At 38.4% G+C, this 18,738-nt stretch overlaps 1 protein-coding gene across 1 annotated transcript in view; it reads left to right on the top strand.

Annotated features, from left to right (window-relative positions):
- The window catches only part of RPTOR (regulatory associated protein of MTOR, complex 1), a 160,815-nt gene that overhangs the window by 41,683 nt on the left and 100,394 nt on the right, over positions 1–18,738 (top strand). Inside the window, exons 4-6 of the mRNA XM_010578552.1 lie at positions 2,914–3,072; positions 9,819–9,965; positions 17,397–17,572. Coding sequence (XP_010576854.1) covers positions 2,914–3,072; positions 9,819–9,965; positions 17,397–17,572 — 482 coding nt within the window. The remainder of the gene's footprint in view (positions 1–2,913; positions 3,073–9,818; positions 9,966–17,396; positions 17,573–18,738) is intronic.

An 18,738-nucleotide genomic window follows, 5' to 3' on the forward strand; every position in this document is an offset into this window, starting at 1 on the left:
TCTATGTTCTTCTCGAAGAACTTCAGTTTCTGTAGTTCTGTTCTGGAAGGAGACCTTATTTGTTTTTAACAGTTATTAAAAATAGCACCTTGTCCCACAGACCATCACATAAACCAGTAAGGTCCTCGTCTCCCCCCACAACTAATGTCCCATACTTCAATCAAATGAACAAGTCCTGAACATTTCTCATAATTACTGTACTTATTCTCCTGGTATTTTTTGCATATCAATGAAAAGGTATTTTGGGGGGGGGGGGGAGGCCAGAAAAAAAAAAAAGACACCACCTGGTCTACTTTGTTACTCAGATACCTGTTTCTTGTTGTATGTGCATGAATGATGCACTCATGCCTGGAAGTCCTGAGCTGACAGGTAGGACTAAGACTGTCTGCTTATTTACAGGCTCCCTCCTCTCCTTTTCATTCTTCTCAGCTCGTGTTTCTCAATGCACAAATGATATGTTTACAGTTTGGATCTTTAGATCTACAGGCTTTAGTTTTAGAGTGTGAATTCACCTCCATTAATTGCGAGCTGTATTTAATATTTATGCTAAAAGGACGTGAGGAGTGTTTGAATGAGCATGTTTTCCTTTGGAAAAAAAGGAGCTGAAAAATTACCAACCACTCTGGTTATAGTGTCTTGTAAAGATGCCAGCAGGCAGAATGTGATTTAAGGTGCACATTTTTGGAAATCAGCGCCTTCATAACAACACTGAAAGGAGAAAGAAAAAGGTGTGGGGGGATCCATGTTAAGATTAATATAGCCTCTTACCTTTACTTAGTGCGGAAGTTCCCCGAAAGGATGAGTGTTTTAGATCACTGGTTCTTTCTTAATATTTTTTCTCCTTTTGCTTGCTTTTCTTTATTGTTGTAATCATGTAAATGATGCCATTCATTGTATCTATCTTGCCTATTGGCTTGAGATGCTGAATATTAATTGAGCAGCATGATATCTGTTTTTCAAGCTTCATAGATAAGCAAACCATTTTTATATTGAAGTGCTTCATCCTCTTTTACTGTGATATTTTAAGACTTTCTTATCTTTGCCTATCATAGATGAAACCCCAAACTTCTGAGACCTTGATTTGGTTATAAACAGGCTTTCAGTAGCAGATTTTTATAGAGGTATGTAGATGGTTGTCCTGCTCTTAAACTTGGTTCTTTATTTCAATACATTGGCTTTAATTTTTTTAAGCCATTGTGATTCTGTATTCTCAGTCTCTCTCTGCAGTTCTGAAGAAGAGAGGAAGAAACAGGCTTTTGTCTTTCGAAGGACAGTTGAAAGACTTTTTGTTAGTATTTGGCCTTGCTTCAAAAAAATGCACTTTTGAGTATGACAAACTAGCTACTACATAGGCATCTTGAACTTAAGTGAGTAAAAATGTTTTTGAAGTATTGAGTTTTTTTTAACAGTTGGGGTTTTTTCTCATAGAAGTGTGCTCTGATTTACATGCTTGTAGAGCTGTATAGGTAGGAACGATAATGTGGTGTCCACAAACAAAATTGTGATGATATTGAATATAAAATTTTTCCAAAAGTAAGGGTCGGTTGCCAAGGGCTCTCGATCAGTTTTCCTTCTTTTTACCCAGCTATGTGAATATCAAATTTCTGGGACTTTTGTGCACTTTTATCTTGAGAATGACATTGTCTATAAGCTGTTTGAGGTGAGGTTATGAAATATAGTTATATTCATAACCCTTCTTTAGGGAGGGGAGTGCAATACAGTCTTATGTAACCTAGTGCCTGATCTTAACTGCTAATAGTTAATAAGTTAATTTAAAACTATGTTAGTGTTATGCTAGATTGCTTTGATCTTTTTTCCCTGTTTTTTATCCATCATTGAATGTTGACTAAAATCATCATGTACTCACTGATTGAACATTTATTAACTTTTCTGTAACTCTGTAGGTTTCTGTAGTCTCTTCTAGTATCTGCAGGTAACTAGTCTGCTTTTAAAACAGCTGTACTTTTAGTCGGCAGTATTCTCTACACCTCTTACATGCAAAGAGCAGACGAGCTATTGAGCCATAGTCATGTTTATGGCCTGATGGAACCAGTAGTGGTGATGAGCTGCTGGGATGGCAAGATCTGCAAGTTAAAAGTAAACTCGTTACTGAAGATGAGTATGCCCATAGTGTACATAGTACAGCTGCAAGAAGTTGGCCATGTTTCTTTTTGAAGACAAACTTTTTGCCATAAAATTTTTCACTGTGTCTGCTGTCGGTCCATCTAGAAAACGCAAGACTCTGTCTAGGTTTAACATATTTGCAGATGTGTTGGCCAGGTTTCTTTTATATCTGTCTTAGTAATAAAAGGGGAATAAAAGTTGGGGCTTAGGAATAGGATGAGGCTGCTGCTTTTCTTATTCTTATTCCATTCTATTATTCTTATTCCATTTTATTCTATTCTTATTCCATGAAGAATAGCTATCTGAACTTCTCCTCCACCCTTCAGTCTGGTATTTTCATTCCTTTTAAGGCTCTAAGCGAGAGCTGGGTCCCTTTTCCATATGGGAGGGAAGGAACATTTCAGAATGAGATTTGAGGTTTACAGAATATCTAATTTATACAATATTCTGTCTTTAAGAGGGAATTTTGTTCAGTTGGAGATGTATGGGGTATGAATTTGATGATTAAGAGAATTGTGCAGGGTTATTTTTGAGGCTGGCCAATGCTGAAAACAGATTTGGCCTTCCTGAAGGCTTTTTGAAAACCTGTGTTGTTACTGCATGTGTGTGTGCGATCCCACACACCAGTAGCAGACATATTTTGTTTATTCAGCTCTACAGTAAATATTTTGTGTTTTCTTTTTCCAAGTAACCAATTTATATACATGCTTCTGTCTTAACTAGGTACCTGCATCTCAAATAGATTTGGTTTTACATTTAAAATTATTATCTTACATTTTATGTTACTAGGCCAGGTACAAGCAGAGTCTTGATCCTACGGTGGATGAAGTTAAGAAACTGTGTACATCTCTGCGTCGAAACGCCAAGGAAGAGCGGGTACTTTTCCACTACAATGGACATGGTGTCCCCAGGCCAACAGTAAATGGGGAGATCTGGGTCTTCAATAAGGTGCGTCTTTGTGAAACAGTGCTGAACAGCTGAATTTTTTTACTGTTGTATAAATTATTGAAGTGTTCTGTTAGAGAACAGCTGGATTTTCAGGGTTTAAAATGTGTTCACAGGTATTTGTTTGGTTCCCTGCTGACAGCTGTTTGCTTTCTTCATGTTCTTGAACTTCTGTGAGACCAAATAGGTTGTCCGTCACCTCCCAGTGGGACAGGAGGGTCTACTCTCAGATGCTCTAAAGCTCATTTGCAAAACACTGAAAAGCCAGCTACTTCCTTGCTTCATCTGCTTTTCAGAGGTAGCACCCCAGCTCTGTCATGTCTGGGTAAACTGTGAGGCTCCTCAATGGACTTGGCTTTGCTGCATTACATCACTGACTGATTATTAAGTTCTTACCATGAAGTTTATGCTTAAAATGTCTACTAACTCTGAACAGCCATTGTTCAAACTACCTAGAGATACCGCATGAGGACAATAAACCATATGGCTAGCTCTGCTTCCAGACCACAGAGCACTGAAAAGCCCCCCCAAGTACAACATAAGAGGTATCTTTTGGTTTTTTTAAAGAATGTGTTATTCCTGCTTAGCCATAGTTTGTAGCCATGGTTTGTACAGCTCTGTAGATGACATGCAACACCCTTCGAGTGATTCCAAGTGTGACCTAAATGTACTTTGCTTTCCCTTTAGTTAAGCTATTTAGTTTCTATTAAGGGTAACTGATTTAGAATGGAATCTTAGGAAATGGAGAGATACTGCTTGTAGCTGAAAAGTACATTCAGCTGACATAGGACTTGCATTCAATATTATATATATGCTCCTATTTTATTTTGGGAGCTTACTGAGCTTCTTTTCTCATATTTCACTTGTATTATTTTTATAATTGACTGATCATTCACTGGTAATTTGAAAGAGCAGGGTAGAAGGGAAGGGGAGAAAGTGCAAGAGGGCATCACTTTATTCTGGTGCATCTATTTGGAGACTTGATTAGTATTCAGACCAATAAACAATTGGTCTGAATACTAATTCATTTTGGAGCTGAATTTGGTGTTTAAGAACAAATAGGAGTGACCTTCTTCTTACTTAACAGCCAGTGGGTAATAAATAAACCAGAAAGAACGCTGGGCGGAATGTGTTACACATGAAAGAAGAGGAAATTACTACTCAATGAAGTTGTGTGTTGTGCCAAATGCTTTATTAAGAGCTTACTGGGTATTTGCCAGTTTGCCTGCAGTATCAGCTGGGATAATGTGGTGTGGACACCACTCGTGATTAGGAGCTGAGTTCTCTCTGACTTACCTTACAGGCAGTGGAAAAAAAAAAATCTGATTGTCATAGAGGTTGGTGGGGAAAGTTGAAGTTCAGTATTTTTTGCAGCATGTTACCAAATATTGGCTTTTTTGGGAAAGAACGAATCAGGAGTGGAACTTCTCTTTTAAGCAAAAGATTCAATTTAAGGAAATACTGCAGGGGTGTGTGTGGAAATCAGCAGTGTTTAGAAATCAGTCTTAAAGAATTCAGTCTCAGATCTAAGCAGAGGGCCTAATGAGGCTCAGTATTATAGCCCTCTTGAATTGAAATAGTAGAGGTACTGAAATTTGACTGTGCTGACGTTTTAAAATTAGATTTAAAATGCTCATGCATGCACTTGAAGTCTCAGTTATAAGAGCATGAAGGCAGAGCTGAAAGGGACCTTGAGATCATCCAAGTGAGGGGCCAAAAGGAGTGAAACATGCCTGGCTGGTGGATGTGGTGTGTTACAGGCTGACCTGTGTCTGTCGAAGCAAATAAAATTTTTTTGGAATTATACTGACTTCCCGTGGGTTGAGCATCTTTCTCTTGTTCCCCAGAGCGTGTGGTCCGGGTGAGACTCGTCAGTCTGTTAGCAAGGTTTTGGTGCAGGTGCTGCAGGAGAGTAGAGGGCAGTGTGGCAAATAGGAGGTGCGACATCTATTTTACTTCAAGGATAGGAGACAACAATGGAATTTCAAGAGTCTGTCCAAACATTTCAATATACTTTTGTTCTCAGTCTGTAGATGCTCATTTTTCCTTCCCTTTTTTTTTCTCCCATAAAATTGGTGTGCAGCCATTATGGGGCTGATGACGTAGGTGGTGACAGAGAGGACTTCTCCTGCTGGGTTTGAGCAGCCGGCCCTGCCTTCCCTGTGCTCCTGCAGCCCAGCCTGCATGCAGCACAAGTTGGCAGAGCTGTACGGGTTAGCGACCTTGTGCCTTATGGCTGCCAGAGCTTTCTGGGATGCACAGACTAGCAGACCCGATGCCTATTCTTTTCTGCCGGTTTACTGCGAGGGAAGAAGTAAAAGCTTTGCAGTGCTGTTGGCAGCTGCTGGAAACTTAGAGGACCTTAATACCTCTTCAGTTTTTTCTTTTTCACCCAAGTCCCCTGTAACAACTAGCCATCTTTGGAAATCTACTTTTGCTGTCACAACACTTAGGTTTGTTTATTACTCATGTTTTGTGAGAGGCTATGGCTTTCAGCTCTTACTAAAGCTTATGGTGCCAGGAATGTCATGGTGTTGTCAGAATACCCCAAGCAGTTCTGTGTTTGGGGTTGGAGGAGGTATGCTGCCGCTAGGGGAGAAGGACATGGCTGCTCGTAAGCATCTCTCCTGTAGCACCACAGATTATTTAAATCTCCCAACATGCGCCAGCAAGCTGTCAGAGACAGCAAATAGACGTAGTGGTGCAGGAGCACTTTGTAATGATGCTGGAGAAAGTTCACAAAGTGCTAGATCTTCATTAATATCTTCCCCTTAATTTCTCAAGAGTTGGTATTTCAAAATTAATTTAGACCTCTGGCCTTGCACAGTTGGTGCTCTGTCTGAACTGATGTTTTAAAATGGTAATATAAGGAGAATGCTTCTCTTACATGCTTTATTATCTACTCCTCTGAAAAACTGTCTGCTTATGTAGCTGACTGAATTAGTTGACAAAGGGCCTGGCAGATGGACTGACATGTTCTTGAAGGTGTCCCAGGAACACCCGGATGGGCAGCCCTGCTCCAGCTCTGCCGTTTCTCTGACGGTGGGGCTGCAGAGCTGCCAGAGCTTATTAGCAGATTGTCCCCCTGCTCTGTTGGAGGGAGACATTTGCAGCTGATCTCTGTGCACTGTAAGAAGCCTTCCTTGCATGGCAGTAGTGTATTTGGGAGAGATTAAGCATGCTATATTCTGATATGTAGATTAAAAAAGATAAAACCTTCAGGAAGTATCATGTAGCCTGATTCACTTCAGCCGCACTTCTCAGTCACTTTGTTCAGTTAACAGCATTCAGATGCTTCCAGGGAGGTGTGTGGAAGAGGAGGGAGTATGGTACAATTTGGATAAGGCACTTGAAAAGCTAGTAGCTAAGCTAACTTGGTCTTTAAAAACCAAACTTGCCTTCTCTCCTACAGACAGGTTTTCCTTGAGTTTAATTTTTTTATAGATTTTGACAAGTTGTGCTTGCTGTAGTATAAATACCTCTGGTTACCTTCACCTTTCAGGGTTCACCTATGAAGCAAGCCTTTCCTTTTGGTATTTAATCTAGCCTGGCAGATGAAGAGGAGAGTAGTAAATAAATAATCTGATACTCATTTGCATTAATTTTATTAGAATTTAAACCTGACCTTCTATATATGCTTTGTAGAAAGGAATAGAGTGTGTCTGACTGCATTGCCTTGCAGCAGAGAGTGTGAGTGTGGGAAGGTGCCTGCTCCTCTTCCCTGCGCCCTTCCTCCTCCCCTCGAAACACACGCTTCAAAAATTACTTCAGCTCAGTAACGTCGTGGGGTCAGAGACAGCGTTAATGGAAGCAGAAAGTATTTTCAGTTGTAATTTTTTTTCCCTAGCTTTTAATCACAGCTGCTCAGCAAATGCAGTGCTACTCCAAGGCAGCACGTGAAGGCGTTTATAGCGCTTTAGTTTGTTAATTTTTGGTTGGCAGTTTGACAAACAAAATGTGCCTGAACTCTTTCGGTTAGAGAGATAATAAGACATATAGAAAGAACTGGGGATGGATTCCTGTAAGTTCATTGCCACAAGGTTCGTTTCCTGAGATTTCTGAGGGATTCCACGAAGTTCAGAAATCCCAGGACAGAAGCTGAACTCGGCAATCTTCTGAGGAAGCTTTTTAGCTTTAGAGAAATCTCTTTAGAGAATACTCTTCAAGCATTGTTTCATCTTTGATAGGAAATGGAAAGAGAAATTGTGCCATGCTTTGGAAGGAATGATTATCTTGAAAATGTCCTTTTCCTTGGTCTATTATGTCTTACTGGTGTACAAAAAGACGTGAAATGTGTGCATTATCAGAAGCAAATTCCGCTGCTAATGTGAGAATATGCAACACAAACTGTGCATCATCATTGTGTTTCTGTTAAGTCCTTTGGAAACTATTTACATACCACTCATCCTGTCCACAGCTCTGCTGAAACATCCTCTGTTTGACCAAATAAGCGCCAGAAGCTGCAGTCCTCCTTCATGCTGTAGCAGATTGCCATGGCTTGTTTTTTTAACTGGCTGCTCTTGTTGACTTGCGTTACAAGCCAGTACTTAATTATGGAGTTGTACTTTATTTTACTGTAGGCTTTCTGCTCTGGCTCTCTGTACAGTATTGGCATACAAAAGAGGGGTTGAGACAGTCCTTGTAAACCAGTTAATTTGGCACTGTCTGGCATTTTGCCAGATTTTGAAGATGCAATAACATGCTTTTCATATATTTATTGTGAGTGCTGTTGTATTAATAAGGAGCAATGTTCTTTTTCTAGTTTTGCTTGCTACTATTTTCTGAGAAAATCCCAATGTGGTTTCAAAAAGGTAAAAAATCACCCCCCCTGCCCCGACTTCAAACATGTTCATTCTGAAGTTCTGGGGAGCTTCTCTGCAAAATCTGAAGAATGGGGGTTTTTTTTTTTCATATTTTTGAGTTTTGTTAAGCATTTGCTTCTGAAATCTGTTCAAAATCAGTTTCTAGTTTAGTTTTTTGTTGTGTCATTCCTTTAAACAGTCACAGAGGGATGGTGGGAGCTGTGTTAACAGAGCAGAAACTTTCTTGCTGAAAACCAAAGTCAATACTGAGAACAAAACATACGGACAGGCCCAGCATGGCAGAGACAAGATGAGCAAGCATCAAAAGATCACCCTGAGCAACCGTGCTAGAAAACTATTATTTAACACTCCTTTTTTCTTCAAACTATCTCATTTACATATCATTAGCAAATTCGATAAGTTATATGTGACCCCACAGTAAAGTTGGAACATAAAATTCTTCTGGCTGGAAATATCACAATATTAATCAGAGCTATAATCCAGTCTTAACTGTAGCAACATGCATTATAAATACAAAGTTAAAACAGTGCATGCCCATAAAATCTTATTGATTACATGTGTCAGAGCAGGTTGTTTGTTTGGTTTTTTTGTTTTTTGGGGGTTTTTTTTGTAACTTACTGTGATTGGAATGTGCTTAAACTGAGTGATGTGCTTAACAAAGGTCTGGGCCAAGGGTGAGTTGTTCATGTATCGTTCTATACTGCAACAATTTGCAAAGCTCCTAACTCCCTAAAACTTTGGCTTTTATAAACAATTTTTCCTATTAATTTTAATGAAACAACCAAAACTTTTAAATATGGGCAAAACTGGATTTTGAAATTACTTACTGTTGCATACCTTATCTAACATATGGTTTATGATCACTTCTGTCTTTATATATGCTGATATGTGTCCTTGAAAATTTGATTTTTGTAAAAGTTTACTGGTTTTATTACAGCTATTTTAAGTCTCTGGAATTTAAATGGGAGTTATGATCCCATCCATCATTCTGCTGATGTTAATAGGAACATCACGGCTTTTACTGTAGATTTTGGGCAGAGTTCAAAGCTGTACGAACATGAACAGGTTGCCCTCTGGCTGCGGATGGGAAGGATTATGCAGTCAGCCACTGTATATTTGGTAGTGACTCTTTGCAGGCTTAAATGGCAGAAATGTGCTTTGGTTTATATTTCCAGTTCTGCCACTTAGTTTAGGGTGTGGCCTTTCATAGCTAATTTTAAATGTCTGATATTTTATCCTCCTTGTATTTTAAGAAGCTCTTGCCTCCAATTATTTAGGGGGGGTTAAGATGGAAGACAAGGGGCAAAATACTTCATATTTACAGAAACTGAATTGTTGGTACTTCACTTTGTTGAAGGCAGGCTTTGTTGGTTTTAATTTTACTGGATAATTCTGGAAGTTGCACAGAAGTTAAAGGCTGTAATAAAATTATGAAGCATCTCGTTAAACTAAGATAGCATAGCTGCTGATGGGCTACAGAGTCTTAATTATCAGTCTTGATTAATTGATGAAGTTTTCAGTTTAAGATGTTTGATGTTAAGTTAGAGACAGCTGGTTTACATTCTTTACCAGTGTTGCAGAAATTTGAGATAAAATTGGACTATTAAATGCTGGTTGGAGTTGTTAGCATATATAAAAGCACTCTTTGCTGAGTTTTAGAATTTTAGTTTAGAGTTGAGTGTTTTAAACAATACCACAATAAAATCTACTTGTTGTTTTTGTTGGAATTGGGTTCATAGTCCTCATTATTAGTAGATGTTGAATGGTATTTGTATTGATTAATATGCCCAATGTTCAATCTAGGTTTTATTTTGTTATTTCAGAATTGGAATTTTTTTGTATGTATTTTATCATCTCACCAATGCAGGTTTTGTTGCTTCTCTGTCTCTTTGTAACTTGAGTGTTTTGGTTTTTTTCTTCTTATAGAACTATACTCAGTATATTCCTCTCTCCATATACGACCTGCAAACTTGGATGGGCAGTCCTTCCATTTTCGTCTATGATTGCTCTAATGCTGGCCTTATTGTCAAGTCATTCAAACAATTTGCACTACAGAGGGAGCAAGAGTTGGAGGTGAGATCAGTCTGTTGCAAAGGTTTCATTTGTGTTTGTGCTGCAAGGTTAAGTTTAAGCTTGCTTTGCTATATACAGCTGAAAAATGTGTTTAAAACTCTGTTGGAAGGCAAATTAATTTGCAGATAATTTTGCCACTCCAGTCTTTCTGGTTCAGTTTGCTATTCTATTAAACTTGAACAATTTTTAATACAAGCACTAATTAAATGGTAATGTTAATAGAATCAATTTGTGCCCTAATGGTCTTTTCTGCTAGATAAATGCTGAGGTGAACTAGACATATTTATTTTAGTTGCAAAAGTCTGATATCTGGGTACGTATTTGGATGCAGTTAGAGTTTTGTGCTGTTAAAGTGAATGTGAAAGTGCGAAACAAAATAAAAGAAACCTGATGCACAGAGGGATTGTCACTGGTGGTTTCAGTTTCTCAGGGTGCTTAAGTTGAATGTGTTTCTAATGAAAAGCTGTCTTTCGTTGCAAATGTAATTACTAATAAATTTATTGAAGTAAATCTGAAATGCAAAGCAGAAGGTAGTAAGTCAGGATTCTTTGTGCAGCAACTTGGGATGGCAAGACTCCCCACGGCCAGAAATTCCTGCTAGCTTTAGCTTACAGAGAAAGCATATTTTTCAAAGGTTAACTTTTTTTACTCTCACAGTTCTAGGACACTATTTAAAAAAAAAAATAAATCAAGGAAGGAATATTAATTAATTAGGCAACTGACTCACAAATACAACCTTCGAGCAGGTCTTAACAGTATCCCTGGCTACAATTCCTTTCTTCTAAATTCCAGTTTTTGGAGATGCTTTTGTGGTGACTCTTTGGGCAGGTGGGAATTCCATTCTACTGACAGAAAACAGTCTTAACAGCTTGAGATATGTAGATCATTTCATTATTCCTTCTCTTCAACCAGTGATAATGCCATTTTTTGTAAAGATAAGAAACTTCCCAAAGTCTGTGGCTTGGGAAGAATATGAAACTGCAAGACACAGATCAATAGTATTGGTAGTAGATGCTTTTTGAAGGTTACCATCTTTTTAAGTCAAGGAAAATGTGTGGTGGTCATGTTCTGTTCTCCTTTTGCAAGTTTCCTATCGGCCTGCGACTTCCATTGTGATATTTTTTGGAGCCTTTCTCTTTTGTTCGTACAAAGCACCCTTCTGGATTTTTGTTTCATTTTCTCATTCTGTTCCTAAGCAGGTTAAAAATGGGCCTAACTTTACCTTCCCTTTCCCTGCTTTCTTCATGAATTTCCTTTTTTCCTTGGCTCTTGCTGAGCTCTAGAATGACTTTGAAGCTGTTTTGGAAGGAAGGCAGCCGCAGGTGTCTCTGTTGGTTTCTGCTGTGAGACAGATAAATTGCTTAGGTGAATCTTGGGCTGGAAAAGTTCCTCTCTGCAAGTCAGACAAACCAGACTGTCTGCAGACAAGGACAGTTGGTTACAGAGAGAAAGATAAGCACGAGTAACGATGTCAGTCTGTATTTCAACAAAGATACTAAATTCCATTTGTTCGGTTTTATTTTTTTATTTTGTGAAATATGTGAGGTTACATGAGAAAACTGCTTTAGTATTTCTTCTCTTTGCAACACAGGATAAAACTATCAGTTATTTGATTATGAAAATACTTTCAGGCTTATATGTCAGCTTCCCATTCTGTATCTTTAGATTTCATTAGCTACTGATCACTTACTGAGATAACTGCTTATTATTAATAGAAAGCTGAAGACCAGGTAACAGAGATAGAAAAGTGCTTACAGTGTTATACAAAGTATGGATGAGAATTCATTCAGAAAACTATAAATTATTAAATTGTTCAAATTCATGAAAGGTGAAGTAAAGCTGGAACTGGTACTCAAGAGGGGTTAATAGGGTGATCAAGATAATTGTTAGACCATCTTACTGAAAGGAGATTAGAGGAGTTTGCCGTTCTCTTAATCTGACAGAGTGAAGGCTGAGGGAAGCCATGGCTGTTTGTTTTATTTTTTTCGGGATCTCTTTTCTTTTTGATAGCACAGAGCACTGGCCAAGTGCCATCAGATTATACATGGTTCCACCAGAAACGTAAAAATTAATTACAACGTATTTATAGGTAAGTTTGCAACCCCATTATACTGTGTTTTCATTGTTCATGGAATATAAAGGCTGGTATACTCTTTCTTAATGTAAAATCTAAATCTTGTTCAGCCTCCAAAGAGGGGGGAAGCACAGAAAGAAATGATAACTTGGGAGTGATAGAAAAGCAGTTAACACTTCTCTAAGGTACCTGAGAAAAGATAATATTGTAGCACTGCATGATACATTGTCTTCTTAAGAGAGCTGCCTCCAAAACAGCACTTGAATAGTAAATTTTTTTTTTTTTTTTTTTTTTTTGGCCTTTGTTAGTAAATAAAGTATGGCTAGTGTGTGTGAGTGAAGAGCTGTGTAGATAGAAAGAAGTAGATCAGTTTCAGTAAGAAGATGACTTTGTTTACCAGAGGCAGGAATCTGTCGTATCTTATCCTGGTGGACAGATTGCAATTGGAAATTATTTTTTATGTTCGGCAAGACTGCTCGTCTGAGGGAGGTGAGGGTGAAGGCAGATCTAGCTTTGAAGACGCCAGAGCCAGTTCAGCTGTAACTGGTTTTTGGTGGGATGGGGAATGGATAGTGGAGATAATTTTGTCACTTGATTATAGCTTTGTATCGTGTAATTATAGGGCAGCAATTAAGCTAATGAGGTCTACCAATCCTCATCATTCTTAATATGTTACGGTGTTTGCAAACTTTTAAGTTAAATGCTGATGATGTAAGGACTGTTGGTTTCCCTGGACTGTGGTAAACTTGACTATTTCAGAGAAATACCTGTGAACTGTTTTAATTATCAACTGGATGGGAAGTTAAGGATTTGGTTTAATATGTAGCTAAACAAAAGTACATATTTTGCAGATAAGAAACATCCCTTTAGCAGCATGATGTGGATATGATGTGGCATAGTATTAAGTGTGATAAATTAGTTTAAAAGTTCATTTTTCCAGTTGATCCTGCCTTTATTTGTTTTGGTTTTGTCCTGGTATTTGTAATAGAAGGCTGTTGTTTTCTTTTCCCAAAAGACATTTTTCAGACCTGGAAACTGACCCCAGCTTTTAGAAACTGGAATTCCTGGTTATTGTCCTGTTTGGCATCACTAAGCACGACAGCAGTAAGGCCAGTGTGAATGTTGGTGGCGGAAGAGGGTGCAGAGGGCTGCCTGGCAGGCACTTGACCTCCTGCCACTATAAGAAAATGGCAGGTGAAATGATGTCTGCAGAGCAGGCAGTAACCTGCTTAGAAAACCCCTTTGCTATGCCTGCCTTGGAGCTCTGAGCTCTGTTCGTAATGTGTAGTGGAAGCGATGGCACTGGGTGCTCTTGATCATCTAGTTAGCTAGCTCTGATGCTTCTGTGAGTGTATATAAATACACCGTAATTCTGGAGAATTAAGCAGGCATTTTGAGTGTGCTGTGCTAACAATGATAAAAGAGGAGGCTGGTTATTTCTGACTAATTTTCTGTGTAATTGTGACATTGTGTTTCCTCCGACTCATACTTGGTTTCATCCAGCAAAGGTCTGCTGTCTTAAGGCCACGTTTGAGGTGTACAGAAGTGAAGGCTGAAATGTCTCCTAGATGTGTGCTTTCCTGCACGAGATACAACTTTTTGATTTGCAGCTTTATGGTTTGAATTTTTCAACAGCGTTCCTTACAACTGCATACTAACTTGTTTTGTTCTTCGTGTAGGAATTTGGTGTTGCGGTGGGAGCGCCTGTTCGGTTTTCCCTCCAGCAGGGTATATGACTAACGAGTCCTAATTGGAGCTGAGGAACTCAGTTTTTATTTTTCCATCTTCAACATTAATTCTAAAAAAATTAGCTTAACGACAGCACAGCAGAATGTTATCTGGCATTAGCATCGTGTCTGGGGGGAGAGTTTTTCTAATCCACCATCTGCTGGGAGAGAGGAACGTCTCCTTTTCTGTAGTTGCATTAATGCCTTCCACAGGGGAAGAGGATTCTCACAGCAGGAGTTGTGTGAAGGTGGCAGGTCTGGTCAATACTTGAAGTTGCCCCGAGACAGAAACTAGGAGTTAGTTCCTCTCACGTTTACCTTGAAGAAGTTTGTTAATTCAAAAAAGGCTTGGTTTTCTATCAAGTGCTTGTTTCTCAGTCTAATTATATAGGTACATAAATGTTTTCAATAACAGTGGTTTAAAATACATATATTGTTTCCCTTTTTGTTAATTGCAAGCAGTAATACTTGCAAATCCGTTAGCTCTTCTTCCGGATAGACAGAGTGCTTGCAAGTAGCAAACCTGAGTGCTCCTTGGCTTGGACAGCTATAATTTGTTTTCAGATTACCACCATTTTACAGGAATGATAGCATGTTTCAGTATAATTGATAACATAATATTACAACTATTAATTTGTCTGAAAGGCTGAGGATTGTCAGTTGCCCTGAAATAACAATAAGTAACACAATAAGTACTCTGTTGATAGTAAGGAATTTTTACTTAAAAGCTTACACAGGAAAATATGCATCCCTTTGCTTTGAGACTGTGTTTCTGCTGAAAGAAGTTGCGAGTTATGGCCTGCTGCAAGGTCTACATCTGGTTGACTGCTTACAGAAAATTAAAGATTGTAGATAAATGCATACTGATAATTCTGGTAACCTTTCATATATGGTAACTTTATGTGCCTTATTTACTATTCTTACAGTTGTGAATGAGTACATTTTTGCCAGTTTATGTTTTTTAATATTTCTTTAGCCTTCTACTTACTCCATATCTTGCCCTAATAAAAGGTTACATTTATGAGGGAACCAAGCAGTCTAGAAAGTCTGACTTCAGTGGATGTTCTAAAGATGCAAAAATAGGTGTTCATAGTGGGCTTTACTCAACTGTCTTTTTTTTTTTCTCCTTTCTTTTTCTCCTTTCTTTTACTTGTAAAAGAATGTTTTGCTACATCATTATCCCTAGAAGTCTGGCAAGATCTGTAATTACTAGCTGGTATTGTATGTTCATTTTATGGTTGTTAGTAGTTCATCTCCTAATGGACAAATATTTACACTGCATGTGTCACAGCTTCTTTAGTTCGTTTTACTGTGTAGAAGCCAAGAGTGGAGCAGGTCTTGGAGTATGAGCTACTTCCCCATCAGAACTGAGGGGCACTACCAGACCATGACAAATGTCAAGGCATCAGTGTTTCACACTGCTCAGGAAGCAGAAAATCCATCTAAATGTACTTCCCACCTACGGAGCCCATTTATGAGGATGCCCAGAGGGCAAGTCTTTCTCTAGGAAATGAATAGCCATAGCTAAGCAGTTTGACTGCCTTATATTTATAAATCTGGGAAGAGCTAATGCTTTTCCACACTGTCTCTCATGCCTTTCTCCTCAAATAAAAGAACTTTTCAGTATTTTAATTACCTTTTTTTTGTTTTTAGCATACAGCTTAAGTTTTATTGAGAGTAAATGTCAGTAGAGGACAAGTGATGACTTGAGGGTAGCTTCATTTCCACCCAAGGTATGGCATGAATCTTTGCTGAGAGCAGCACAACTCAACCGAGAGCAAGGACAGGTCTTAGCTAATTTGGACAACTTGGGAAAGTCAAAGTGTCACTGCTGCCTCTGGGATTAGAATGGAAAAAAACATATTTAAAGAATCAAAAAGCTTAATAGGTTGCAGAATTTGTGAAACAGCATCTGAAACTTCTCTGTAGCTTATGAGGTTGCTTTGCTAGACAAGAGGTATATGATTTTGCCAGGCTCTGGGTTTGTAACACAAGTATTCTGTTCCCCATCGACCCTTCTGAGACACCAAATGGATTTCCTCTTCAGATAGACAGAATTTTTCACGTATAAAGATGGTAAAGGATTAGTTTATTAGTCAACTGTATCACCTTACTCAGTTGGCAAAAAAAAATGAAACTGGCTGAAGAGTTGGTCTTTGAAAGAACATACTTCTGTTAACTTTGATAACACAGCATATAGATCACTTTGATGGGTCTTTGCTTTCTAACTATTACATGAAAGGGCAATGAAGACACTGCACGTGTTACATTTCTTTCTGCTATTCCTTTAAGAATCTTTGAGTACCATAGATCAAAATTATGTTTTTCATTCTGTGAACTATTAGTCTCAAAAATCATACTCTTAATCAAAATTTTAATTAGGAGAATCACTGTGGTTTTGAAAAATGGGAATACTGATATATATGGTATTTCTACTTTATGGACTGATGTTCGGACAGATTAATCGATTGCCATAGTGCAGGTCAGAATTTTAGAAACTCAACTCTTTCACAGCAGACTTGACTGATTTAAAAAAAAACACTGAATATGCCCATGTAAGTGTCTGCTCTGTTTCCCATTCTTTCTTGCCTTTTGAAAATTGATCTACAGCATGTGGAGTGAAAGGGTTGAATAACATTTATGCAAAGCTGGTTCTTGTCTGCAGATGCACAAACGCCATCGGACCAATGCATTCCATCAGTCCATGGCTAGCATGAAATCTGCAGTAATGTGTGTCCCAGTTCTGAGTATTTTAAACGTGTGATTAAGCCCAATTAAATATAAACTAATTGAATCTTGGAAAATTATGTCTTGTTAGAACAGTTCTAGATCTTGAGATGCAAAGACCTTACCTTAGAATTATTTTTTCAGTGTAATATTCACTGCTTAGAGCAGAAATTACCGTGTTTTTTCCATCCAGAGGAATATGTATAAGGACCTTGAACACTTTTACTAAAGCATTGATTAAAACTTGTATCTGCTGATACGTTAATATTTGCATTGCAGAAGGCAGTGCACATTTCTTTTTCTCTTTATTTGGAAGATAGCTTCTCTAGTTACATACAGTAATTTTTTCTCTTCCTTTTTCCAGCTTGACCTTTTTGCTCTAGTGAAGTAGAAACATGTATGGGGAGAAACACAGGGAGTTCGGTATTCTTCTGGCTTACCAACAATGGTCATCTCTATACTCCGTGGCAGGAAATGCAGCCTAGTACAGCCAAATGAATTGCATTTTTCCTTTTGAAGCTATTCTGCCATCTGTGGTGAATGGTTATGAGCCACAGGAAGGATGTTTTTTGCTTAAATGTAAAAGAAAGAATAATTAGCCCAACTTGCTTCTACAGTGCTTGATTCCAAGCTGGCAGATGTGAACTGAAGACTCTGAAGTGGTGATCACAGTTCAGTCTGTTGCAAGTTGCTGGTTTTGGTGTGTGGTATCGTATGGTAAATACACTTAAATACTGTTAATTGTATGTGAGTTAAAGCTATGGCTGGTGCTTCGGTGTCATAAATTTCTCCGAATCCAGAGATCCATTGAAATTTGACAGGTCTCCATTGGTTATTTTCAAAATGGTACAGAAATTAACTTCACTGAATTCACTGCCTGAGTAATTTCCTTGATCTCTCCAGGTGGCTGCAATTAACCCAAACCATCCACTTGCTCAAATGCCTTTGCCGCCATCGATGAAGAACTGCATACAGCTGGCAGCATGTGAAGCCAATGAATTGCTACCCATGATCCCTGATCTGCCAGCTGACCTTTTCACATCATGCCTTACTACGCCGATCAAAATTGCTCTGAGATGGTGAGTATCTTCCCCATTATTGAAGGCAAGTGCATAATTTGTGTAGCTTCTCTGTTGAAATGATAGATTTGTTAATCCAAATGCTTCTCTAACCTAAAGTTTCTCTGCAATATTGAATTACTGGATTTGAACTATGCATTTGGGACAGTGTTTTATTAATCAGAACTAGAAAGGTGAAAATATTGTTATCTTCTACTTAATACGTTTTAGATTCTAGCTCAATATCTAGGTTTGCTCAGATTAAGGGATTTACTGTTCTGGGAATTAAATATCTGCTTCTTCAGAGAGCAGAAATACTACATACTGCAATACAACTTTTTGTAAATTGTCCTTTGTACAAATCATATTCCAAATATTGCAGTTGCTGTAAATAATACAGTAGCATTAAATAATGCTGTAGTGAAAGAAATTGAGCAATAAACCAAAGAAAGATGTTATGGAATGACATACCAAGTTAATTAGGCAGAAAGTTATAAAAGACTGCTACAAATAGCAGGAGCTTTCGAAGAGCAATATTTTTACTCAACAACAGAGAAGATCACAACCAATTCTGGTGCCAGCTGAGGACATGGTGTGAGGAATCCAGCATGTGCGCCCAGGTAGTACATAGCTCTGTTGATTCATTCCTATCGGCATGTTTCACTTGATCCTCTCAAGGTTATGTGTAGGCCAGAATGAAAAACTCCAGGTCATTTGCTAGACTAGGTTAAAACAGGTGAAAGCCTATAGACATTGCAGACAATGGTAAGCAATTGAGTCGCCACAGCTTCAAAAGTTATTAGCTGTCTTTTGGAGATACTCATAGTAACTTACAGTTCTTATACTCTTTCTGCCTTTAATAAGCAACCAACTACATGACTTAACTTGTCCAGGTTCTCGTTTAGATATGTAGTGCTTTTGACTGATACCTTTTGCTCCTGTGAGGGACAGCACAAGATCTGTTTAATTTTTTGTCCTGTTTTTGATTTTGTGAGCTCACAGGGTATTTTCTTACAGAAGAGAGTCACAGCTTGTAAACACTGGCAGAAGTCTTGGATAATTTTGAAAAGCAGGGCAAAGAGCTTCAGTGACATTAGGAATATTTTCAAGGGAAGGTTTTGAGAGAGCTAGGGAGAAAATGTTTTTTCTGACCCAGGAGTCATGGACCAGGACTCTGAAGTAATGGG

Source organism: Haliaeetus leucocephalus, unplaced genomic scaffold, assembly GCF_000737465.1.
Source record: "Haliaeetus leucocephalus isolate CR32 unplaced genomic scaffold, Haliaeetus_leucocephalus-4.0 Scaffold646, whole genome shotgun sequence".
Lineage (NCBI taxonomy): Eukaryota > Metazoa > Chordata > Aves > Accipitriformes > Accipitridae > Haliaeetus > Haliaeetus leucocephalus.